The 10,996-nt window shown below is 33.7% G+C and overlaps 1 protein-coding gene across 1 annotated transcript in view; it reads right to left on the bottom strand.

The window, feature by feature from the left end:
• The window catches only part of LOC107706110 (UPF0668 protein C10orf76 homolog), a 19,750-nt gene extending 9,163 nt beyond the window's left edge, over nucleotides 1–10,587 (bottom strand). Inside the window, exons 1-19 of the mRNA XM_016509693.1 lie at nucleotides 10,579–10,587; nucleotides 10,439–10,495; nucleotides 10,214–10,360; nucleotides 8,908–9,015; nucleotides 8,733–8,825; nucleotides 7,245–7,319; nucleotides 7,082–7,168; nucleotides 6,921–6,977; nucleotides 6,798–6,841; nucleotides 6,661–6,721; nucleotides 5,656–5,702; nucleotides 5,023–5,098; nucleotides 4,801–4,894; nucleotides 1,957–2,058; nucleotides 1,399–1,457; nucleotides 1,256–1,321; nucleotides 516–585; nucleotides 379–439; nucleotides 196–284 (exon numbers count right to left, since the gene is read on the bottom strand). Of these exons, the coding sequence (XP_016365179.1) occupies nucleotides 196–284; nucleotides 379–439; nucleotides 516–585; nucleotides 1,256–1,321; nucleotides 1,399–1,457; nucleotides 1,957–2,058; nucleotides 4,801–4,894; nucleotides 5,023–5,098; nucleotides 5,656–5,702; nucleotides 6,661–6,721; nucleotides 6,798–6,841; nucleotides 6,921–6,977; nucleotides 7,082–7,168; nucleotides 7,245–7,319; nucleotides 8,733–8,825; nucleotides 8,908–9,015; nucleotides 10,214–10,360; nucleotides 10,439–10,495; nucleotides 10,579–10,587 (1,402 nt within the window). The remainder of the gene's footprint in view (nucleotides 1–195; nucleotides 285–378; nucleotides 440–515; nucleotides 586–1,255; nucleotides 1,322–1,398; nucleotides 1,458–1,956; nucleotides 2,059–4,800; nucleotides 4,895–5,022; nucleotides 5,099–5,655; nucleotides 5,703–6,660; nucleotides 6,722–6,797; nucleotides 6,842–6,920; nucleotides 6,978–7,081; nucleotides 7,169–7,244; nucleotides 7,320–8,732; nucleotides 8,826–8,907; nucleotides 9,016–10,213; nucleotides 10,361–10,438; nucleotides 10,496–10,578) is intronic.
• Nucleotides 10,588–10,996: the final 409 nt, after the last annotated feature.

The following is a 10,996-nucleotide window of genomic DNA, read 5'->3' as shown; positions in this document are numbered from 1 at the left end:
ATGTTACTATATATATATATATATATATATTATATATATAAAATATTTACTATATATAAAACTAAAGTAAAAATAAATAGCAAACCAAAAAGCGAAAGGACAAAAACAAACTAAAAGCAAAGAAACAAACCCCAGAACACACAGAGTGACACACAGAGCCTGTGTTTTGCTCAGACACACAGCGTAAGATCATACCTGACCAGAAGTCTCTCCACGTGTAGTGCACCCTAACTCTGCACTTCTTCTGGTAGCAGATCAGTTTGTGGATTATCTGAACGCAGCGTCTACAACAAATGACTTAATTCATTCTCACCATATCCACATATCCATCATCTCAGCATCGCAGTATTTACAGCTGCAAATTAAAAGGAAACTCACACGTAGAGATCCATAGGAAACTCCTTCATCATATGAGTAACGATGAACTCGACCATCAGATCTGCAAAGACAAAGAATACTCACATAAACGCTCACAGAACGATAAAGACGTCACTCAATCTGATCGCAAAACTCACCCAGAACCGCACAAACTAAAGGCCGAGAGGGGATGCTCTTATCCGCCGCTTTCTTTCGATGCCTCATGGGCTGAAATGCATAAGAGAAGTGACTTCACTCAAAGCTACAAGTACAAACAAATAAAAAAAACAAAAAAGACGGGGGGAAAATGAAATCAAAAACAAAAGTGAATAAAAATAATTAAATAAAAAAAACAGAAGAACAAAAAAATAAAGATATCAAAGAAAAATAAAATGAATAAAAATAAATAAAAACAAGAACAAAAAAAACACAATGCAATAAACAAAAATAAAAAAGACAAAAGAAAAAAACTAAAAACACACAAAAAAATGTGAATTTAAAAATAAACTATTTAAAAAAAAGAATCAAAAGTGAAGAAATACAAAATAACATTTAAAAAATTTACATTGTCATTTAACAGACGCAAAATGAGGACAACAGAAGCAATAAAAACCAACAAAAGCTACAAGTACAAACAACACTGGACTTTTATTGCAAGGACTTCATTTTTGGATGAAAGGTCCCTTTAAGACTGGCCAAAGTGCACAAATGATCCTGCTTTCATGCATCTAGATAACTGGATTTACTGCATCAGCAGTGAGGCTCTGGGACGTCCCATTTGGTAATGGATTGGCTGTAACACGGGGTCGGGCAGTTTGCTGCTGTATATGCCAGAAACATCGTCTTTATTTGGATCCTGCCATTTAAAAACCACTGAGACCTCAGTAGGGACTCTTACCATTCTGTGCAAGTTGACCCTGAAGTTCATGTTATCATCGTGGAGAAAGGCGTCGGCGTACTGGTCCTTTAAAACGGACAGCGAGAGGACAAACAGTCAAACAGTGAACGAACGGAAAAAAAGAATTACCCACAATGCATTACCTCGGCTATGCAGGTCAGAATGATGAGGCAAAGCCTGGCACTGTTGAGTCTGTGTTCATCTGAAAACATACAGAGGAAAACTACTGTAAGATGTGCACAAAAAAACGAAGAGAAATAAATGGCTCCGTTCCAAATTCTAGTGAGCTCCCTACTTAGGCAGCATTTCAAGGCACTTTGGCATAGAAGCTTTTCCAACATGTAGGTAAGGTAATGCCGCCTTACCTTCTTTTGTAAAAATTAAAAACTGCATGCATCCTTTGCAAAGAACGCAATCCCATAATGCATTGCAACAAGCGCAAAAATCCAAAATTGTGGACAAAGTGGGAAAAATGCTGATAATCTAATTAAAAATGGACTATTTTAGCTAAAATGTGCTTCCTTTGTGTTTTTATGCTTATAAGAGTATCGTGTTATTAGCTTAGCGACATGCTAATAACAAACTCCACTGAAGTCCATAGTGAGTCGAGGTTCTGTTTGACTTTGGATGCTGCCTAGGTAGGCGCAAGGAAGCTCGCTAGGTTTTGGACAGCACAGAGGAGAGAAACAGTGATAGCTTGCCTTTGGTGTCCTGCATTACGATGGAGGAATACTTGAGGAAGGTTATAAGAAGATTACTTGTCTGCAGGTTTGGGTCCAGAGGAAGCTCAGGATTATTCATCACTGCAAAGAGAGAATGTAAGCGTGGTGAATCATTCCTGAAAATGATCATTCGCCCCAATTTGCGTACCTATACTACACCCTAGAAGTGCATACACTCAAATCACGTCTTGACAACACAGACCCCCCCCCCTTTTTGTGTTGCTAGCATATTAGTATTTAGCTGAATTCACATCCATCATTATCTAAGTTCATTACTTATGTGGGAGTGTCACATTAAATTTTTTTTTACTGAAAGATTCTACAGAGATCCATCACTTCAACTGCACAAAAACTGAGCAATATTAGCCAAAAAAAAAAAAAAAGTGCAAAAATACACTTTTTTTTTGGTACCCCGCTACTATAATCTTGTACTATTTAGGTTCCACTCACACTAAGAATGATAACTATAATGATATTCACTGTCTGTAAAGTCATGTGGATTCTGATTGGCTGTCAATGCTTTTATGGTTCATGGTTTATGGTAACAGCTGAAAAAAAAATCCCTTCTGAAAGTGAATATTGCATATTGAAGGATACCGTATCCACCGTTATAGATATTGTTAAATTAGAACGATTATTAAAATGTTACAGTTGTTAAATTAGAACAATTATTAAAATGTTACAGTTATTGTGTTAAATTAGAACGATTATTAAAACTTTACAGTTCTTGTTAAATTAGAACAATTATTAAAAATGTTACAGTTATTGTTAAATTAGAACAATCATTAAAATGTTAGTTATCATTAAATTAGAACGACTGTTAAAACCTTACAGTTACGGTTGAATTAGAACAATTATTAAAACATTATAGGTATTGTTAAATAAGAACGATTGTTAAAACGTTAGTTATTGTTAAATTAGAATGATAATTAAAATGTTACAGTTATTATTAAATTTCAACAACTTTTAAAACGTTACAGTTGTTAAATTAGAACGATTGTTAAAACATAATTGGTATCGTTAAATTAGAACGATTATTAAAAACGTTACAGTTATTGTTAAATTAGAAGAATTAATAAAACGATATAGGTATCATTAAATTAGAACGATTATTAAAACGTTACAGGTATCGTTAAATTAGAACGATTATTAAAACGTTACAGGTATCGTTAAATTAGAACGATTATTAAAACGTTACAGGTATCGTTAAATTAGAACGATTATTAAAACGTTACAGGTATCATTAAATTAGAACATTATTAAAATGTTACAGGTATCGTTAAATTAGAATGATTATTAAAACGTTACAGTTATCGTTAAATTAGAACGATTATTAAAACGTTACAGTTATCGTTAAATTAGAACAATTATTAAAACGTTACAGGTATCATTAAATTAGAACATTATTAAAATGTTACAGGTATCGTTAAATTAGAACGATTATTAAAACGTTACAGTTATCGTTAAATTAGAACGATTATTAAAACGTTACAGTTATCGTTAAATTAGAACAATTATTAAAACGTTACAGGTATCATTAAATTAGAACATTATTAAAATGTTACAGGTATCGTTAAATTAGAACGATTATTAAAACGTTACATGTATCGTTAAATTAGAACGATTATTAAAACGTTACATGTATCGTTAAATTAGAACGATTATTAAAACGTTACAGGTATCATTAAATTAGAACATTATTAAAATGTTACAGGTATCGTTAAATTAGAATGATTATTAAAACGTTATATGTATCGTTAAATTAGAACGATTATTAAAACGTTACAGTTATCGTTAAATTAGAACAATTATTAAAACGTTACAGGTATCATTAAATTAGAACATTATTAAAATGTTACAGGTATCGTTAAATTAGAACGATTATTAAAACGTTATAGTTATCATTAAATTAGAACGATTATTAAAACGTTACAGTTATCGTTAAATTAGAACGATTATTAAAACGTTACATGTATCGTTAAATTAGAACGATTATTAAAACGTTACAGGTATCATTAAATTAAAAAGATTATTAAAACGTTATAGGTATCGTTAAATTAGAACATTATTAAAATGTTACAGGTATCGTTAAATTAGAACGATTATTAAAACGTTACAGGTATCATTAAATTAAAAAGATTATTAAAACGTTATAGGTATCGTTAAATTAGAACATTATTAAAATGTTACAGTTATTGTTACATTAGAATGTTAAAATGTTACAGTTTTAGTCCAATTAGAACAATTATTAAAATGTTACCGTTTTTGTTAAATTGAAAAGCTTATTAAAACATTATAGTTATTATTATATTACAATGAGTATTAAAACGTCATAATTATCATTATAGTTATTGTCCTTTTTGTGAACAGGCTATAAGTATATTGTGAATGTTTCCCGTGTCATCCTGATTACAGATGATTGAGCTCTGCTGGCACATTCAAGCAGGAGCTTCAGTCTGCCAGATCCGAGTGGATTTAATATTTCATACAGCTAATGGATATCAAGTTTTTAAAAGGTTGCAATGCAAAAAGCAGCATAAAAGTTAAACGTGTTTTAGAGGCAAATGTAAGAGTGGAGTCGGTTTAAGGAAGTGAAATGCCAGCTCTACAAAATAACAGACTGGAAGTACAGTACGATTCAAAGGGTCATTTGCTGAACAACAGCTGCTTGAAAATCTCAAAGCGTTTCATTATTCAAACAAACCTCACTTCTGGTTACTCATACGGAGCATGTATTTCTACTTTAGTGTTCTGCAGAAGAAAGCAGGTCATGTGGGTTTGACATGAGGGTGAGTGAATGATATTTTAACACTAGTTACTCACTGTCCAGAGAGGGCGGTGTGGTGCCCAGCGGGGTCAGAGGAGAGGCTGGGACGGGCACAGCTGGGGTTGTTGCAATGTCAATCTCCGGATGGCTCTGTGATTGCCAATTACAGATGCAAAGATAAACCATAACCATCAATATAAGTATAGATAGGACAGGCCTAATAATATATGCATATGTCAGTGCGCAAAGATAAATACAAGTCATTGTGCAGTGCTGACCTGTGCAAGAACTGTGATGAAGTTTCTGTTGAGATGCACGGCCTCATAGAGAGCGAGCAGGATGGCTTCATTAGTCCTAAAGGACAATAAAGTCATCAGACATGTGGAGCATTTGATTTAATAATACAAGGATGGACATTTCAGGATTTGATGACTGCTATTATGCGCTGGAGACTTATGGGGCTGATCTGACCTTCAAATATATATATACACTTCTCTTCAAAGGTTCGCTTTTTTTGAAAGAAATTAGCACTTTTATTCAGCAAGGTTGCATTAAATTGATAAAAAGTGACAGTAATTACTTAAAAGGTAACATTCTGTTTCAAGTAAATGCTGTTCTTTTGAACTTTCATCGCGGAATCATGAGACACTGAAGACTGAAGTAATGATGCTGAAAATTCAGCTCAATCAATTACATTTTAACATATATTACAATAGAACACACTTCTTTTAAATTGTAATAATATTTCACAATATTACTGATTTTACTGTATTTTTTATCAAATAAATGCAGCCTTGGTGAGCAGAAGAGACTTCTTTTTTTTTAAATCTTACCAACCCCAAACTTTTGTAGGTTAGCTGTATATGAAAAAAAATCCAATCACGTATTAAACTGTTTTAATTTTTACTTACTGTACTGACAGCTTCTCATCTGCGTCAGCGATAAACATACTGCCCACCTGCAGACCAAAGCATGATTATGATAAATATGTAGCTGCAAAATCACTCAAAAGAGCAGCGTGAACATTCTGCTAAATTTCTTTTGTGTTCCACAGAAACAAAAAAGTGAAACAGCTTGGAAAGACATGTAGGGCCCTATGATTTCCGTGATGTGGAAAACGCAGACAGAATCGCGGAATGTAGTCATAAAAACGGAATTTACAGTACAACGCAGAATTTTGCACCCATTTTGGATGGATACATGAAATGTAGGTCAGTACACTTACATCAAAACGCGATATGCACTAGTGATTGTTAATATTAAAGGTCCCATATTGTACACCTTTCTGGAGTTTTATTTTAGGTTTTGATGTCCTTAAGAATATATATTTGCGGTATAAGTACCAAAAACCATCTCAATATATTTTTACAGCTCCTTTCTCAGGAGCTCTGCTGAGAACAGGTCGATTTTGGCCGGATGGATAAATGAAAAGTAGGTCAGAACACTTAGATCAAAACGCGATATGCACTAGTGTTTGTTAATATTAAGCCACAAAAATGTTTCCGTTTCTTTTGAGTAAAACTATCGTCATATCATATACAAACAGAAACGATCTTCACAGCAACCCGTCAAAATAAAAGTTCGGTTCAACTCGAAGAAGCTGTGACAGAAATATATTACTTAATGTAATGATAGTACTACTACTACTAATAACAATATTATTAAAACATTATTTTTAAAGGAATATTTACCATAAAAATTATTTACCAGAAATTTTTTAAAGCAAAAAATGTAAATGCACAGCTGTATTTCTGGGAATAAAATAATAATTAAATTCAAATTGACAAATTGAAATGGAAAAAAAAAAACGGAATCCAGTAAAATTGAAATGGGAAAAAAAAAAATCTAATTTGGGAAAAAATAAAACCGATTTCATAGATCCCTAGACATGAATAAATGCTAAAAGAGTTTTATACCATGCTGGTGAGGGTGGAGAAAAAGCCTCCCTGGTTTTCTTCTTCTTTGTCTTTATACTGTCTGTGGAAACCAGATGGATCACATTAAATCTTTCACACACGTTTCTTAAAAACAAACAACAAAGATTGCACGTCACCTATTGTACTCTGCAAGTGCGTGGTGGATGACCATTCCCATGCCCTGTGAAAAGATCAACTATATTAGACCTCCACGCGACTCAATAATACCTTGAATTTCAAGAATCTCCCTAACTACTCACATCCAGGGTCGGCTCGTCGTCCACTATCGACAGTTTCACAATATAAGGATTCACAGACTACAATTAACAGAGGAAACAATGAGCCTCACAGAAATCGTACAAACAATGCTTCATGACTAGAACGATATATTACATTAGTACAAGCGTCACTGTGCACTTACCTCATACTTCCTGTAGTTGACCAGCAGAGCTAAAAGTACCACAGCATCATATCCGTGCTGCGCTCGACTGGAAACCTCAGACAGAATCTGGACAAAAAGAGGCGAATTAAATGGACGACATTATAATGCGCAGGTCAAATCGAAGACACATCACAGTTTTTACCTGTAGAATGGCCTCAAATATACTGTTGATCATCACATACTCCAGTATGGTGTTCTGACTAATATTATCTGTCACCTGCAAGACAAAAAACACATTATAAACACGTCAGAAAGCATCTGAAAAAAAGGATAGTGTCATGTGAACATATACATTTTAAAGGAATAGTTCACCCAGAAATTAAGGTTTGCTGAAAATGCCCTCACTAGGGCTGCAAAACGATTAATCGCGATTAATCGCATTTAAAATAAACGTTTATGTTTACATACTATATGTGTGTGTACTGTGTATATTTATAATGTATATACAAATACACACACATATATGTATATATTAAGAAAAAATGTGTTAGATTTGTATATTAAATATTAATATTTACATATAAATTATATACTAGTACGAATATATATACATAAAAATATTTGTTAAAATATATACATATATGTGTGTGTATTTATATATACATAATAAATATACACAGTACACACAGATATATTATGTAAACAAACTTTTATTTTAAAGTAATTAATCGCGATTAATCGTTTTGTAGCCCTAGTCCTCATCCTCAGGCCATCCAAGATTAGGATGAGTTTGTTTCTTCATCAGATTTGGAGAAATGTAGCATTGCATCACTTGCTCACCAATGGATGTGAATGGGTGCCGTCGGAATGAGAGTCCAAACAGCTGATAAAAACATCACAATAATCTACACCACTCCAGTCCACCAATTAATGACTCAAGAAGAGAAAAGCTGTGTGTTTGTAAGAAACAAATCTATTATTACATTCAAACCATTGCTTCTAACTAAAATATGAGTCTATAATCCATAATATTGTTTCCTCCAGTGAAAAAGTGCATCTCCTGTTGTCTCTCACATCAAAATCCACCCACATATTTGTTTAGAGCTGTTTTGGACTGTAAACGATGCTTGATCTGTGCAGATTTCTCTCCTGATTCAGACCAGACCACTTGTTCACTGGAGGAAGCGTTATTATGGACTCGCGTTTTAGCCGGAAGGGACGGTTTGAAGCTAAAAACGAGTCTTAACGATGTATTTATTTTTTACAAACACACAGCTTTTCACTTCATAAGGCATTAACTGATGGACTGGAGTGGTGTGGATTATTGTGATGTTTTTATCAGCTCATTCTGACGGCACCCATCCACATCCACTGGTGAGCAAGTGATGCAATGCTACATTTCTCCAAACCTGATGAAGAAACAAACTCATCCTAATCTCAGATGAGCTGAGGGTGAATACATTTTCAGCTAATTTTCATTTTTGCATGAACTATTCCTTTAAGTTCTGTTGCTATAATTTTGAAATCGTTGCAATTGGTGCAATGACTCCAGGACTTGACTTCCATTGTAAATGGACTGATTTTTGCTCGCTGTTACAACCTAAGCAGCAAGCGGACTACTTTACCATGGAAGTGAAAGTGAGCAGATTTGTACAAAAAGAGTGCAGAAGAATGAATGCACTGATCTTACAGTGACCAGACACAGCAGTAGTTTCAGACACAAACTCTTCAGACTCTCTGATCCATCACCGCACAGCAGACTGTCCAGGCTCTCCATTAGCTCCTGTGTGCACAATTACACTGCAGCTCAACTCTGCATTCAATAAAAACGTCCAGATCATGTGCGAGCGGGACAAACGACTGACCTTCATTCGGAGCTCAGCTTTGTCGAAGCCCATCAGCATGTTGATGATGTCAAAGCCTGTGGCGGACTTGTTCTTCTGGTGAACTCCTCGAAACAGCGCACAGAGAGTCTACAGAAACAGACAGGAGGAGCTTTTCATGTCTTTGTCATGCTCATTCAGAGCTTTAGGTCAAAAGCAACTGTTACATTTTCTGAATGCCAACCAGCAACTGAATGTAGGGTGTGTCTGCAAACACAAAAGCTTCACAACTTTGGTTTGATGTTTCCAATTGAGTATTTGTAAGCATGTTTATTTAAAATAAAAAAGAATATATATATATATATATATGGTGTAAAGAAAATGAAACTTCCAGTACTGTTCAAAAGTTTGGGGTCTGTAAGGTTTTTTGTAATGTTTTTGAAAGAAAGTGGCCTCTTCTGCCCTCCAAGGCTGCATTTATTTGATCAAAAATACAGTAAAAACAGTAATACTGTGAAATATTATTACAATTTAAAATAACTGTTTTCTATGTGAATATATAATAAAATGTAATTGATTTCTGTGATCAAAGCTGAATTTTCAGCATCATTACTCCAGTCTTCAGAGTCACATGATCTTCAGAAATCATAATAAGATGCTGATCTGCTGCTCAAGAAACATTTATTATTATTATCAAACATTAAAACTTGTTTTCAGGATTCTTTCATCAATAGAACAGCATTTATTTGAAATAGAGATCTTTTGGAACATTATAAATGTCTTTATTGTCACTTTTGATTCATTAATGTGTCCTTGCTGAATAAAAGTAGTAATTTCTTTAAAAAAAAAAAAGCTTACTGGCCTCAAATTTTTGAATGTTAGTCTATTTTTACACTATTATTATATTTTGTAATTTTATGACAACTAAGTACATTTTACCCCATAATTATCATTATTGTAAAATAAAATAAAATACAATATTTTTTTGTAATTCTATTATTATCAATGGCTAACCTTATTAGATTCTTAGATTTTCAATACTCTAAATATAAAAAAATCCTACACAGACACAACGATTAAAAAAAATAAGTAGTTCTACCATCATGTATAAATACTTAATCATTTAAAAAGTACATAATTATTTTTTCAAATTGCAGTGATGAAAATATATATTTTTTTTTTTCACAAAAATGTTTGTAATTGACATTAAAAAAATAATATAAATGATTCATTTTCTTTATATTAAATCTTCTGCGATGGAGCACTAGCCAGACATTGATTATTCGGAGCATGACTTGATTATCAGATCAGATCATGTTCTTTAGTAACGCAGGAAGCATGATTTTACCTGAAGCGCATTGACTACTTTGATCTGGTGCTCCTCAGCCAGAGCTTGAACACAGTGATGGAACAAACTGTTGATGTTGTCTTTGATTTTCACGACTTCATCCCCGTCCAGAGACTCCAACTTCCCCTCCAGATACTCCAGATTGACCTGCTCAAAGCACACAGATCAACAGCATAGTCCACGCACTCATAAAACAGCATTTCACGATGTGTATCTGCCACGGACCTTCATCAGAAACAGCTCATCCCAGAAGCGAGGATTGCTCTTAGTAGGGTCTTCCTTCTGACGGGAAAGAGCAAAAACGGTGTTTACAATTTATACTCGCACCAACATTACATTTAAAAACATGTAATAGTTCACGTAACAGTATACATAGCAAGGGTTTTTTGTTTGTTTTGTTTTTAGAATAAATAAAAAGAAAATAAGTAGAAAGAATAGAAATAGAATATAGAGTGCTAGAGGTCAAATGAAGATGAAAGAGATGTGTTTTCAGCGGTTTCTTGAAAATATCAAGGACTCAGCTGCTTGGATTGAGCTGGGCGGGTCATTCCACCAGGAGGGAACAGTTAATGTAGAAGTCCATGACAGTTTTATCATAGGTAGAATGCTAAATGTTTCAATACAAGCATTTCAGTCAAATGTAATTTATGCAATATTTCAAACCTTTAACCCACTTGGGAAAATCAACCCATGGCAACAGTTTAAAAGTAGCCCAATTCTGTGGAAAAAACGCGGACTTGGCAACCCTACATCCAACAAGAGCTGCAGGACTCAGCTTTGACT

Source organism: Sinocyclocheilus rhinocerous, unplaced genomic scaffold (genome assembly GCF_001515625.1).
Source record: "Sinocyclocheilus rhinocerous isolate Xijiao unplaced genomic scaffold, SAMN03320098_v1.1 scaffold3004, whole genome shotgun sequence".
In the NCBI taxonomy this organism is placed as follows: domain Eukaryota; kingdom Metazoa; phylum Chordata; class Actinopteri; order Cypriniformes; family Cyprinidae; genus Sinocyclocheilus; species Sinocyclocheilus rhinocerous.
Note: the sequence above shows the minus strand (reverse complement) of the source record. Positions and strands in the feature narration are given on the sequence as shown.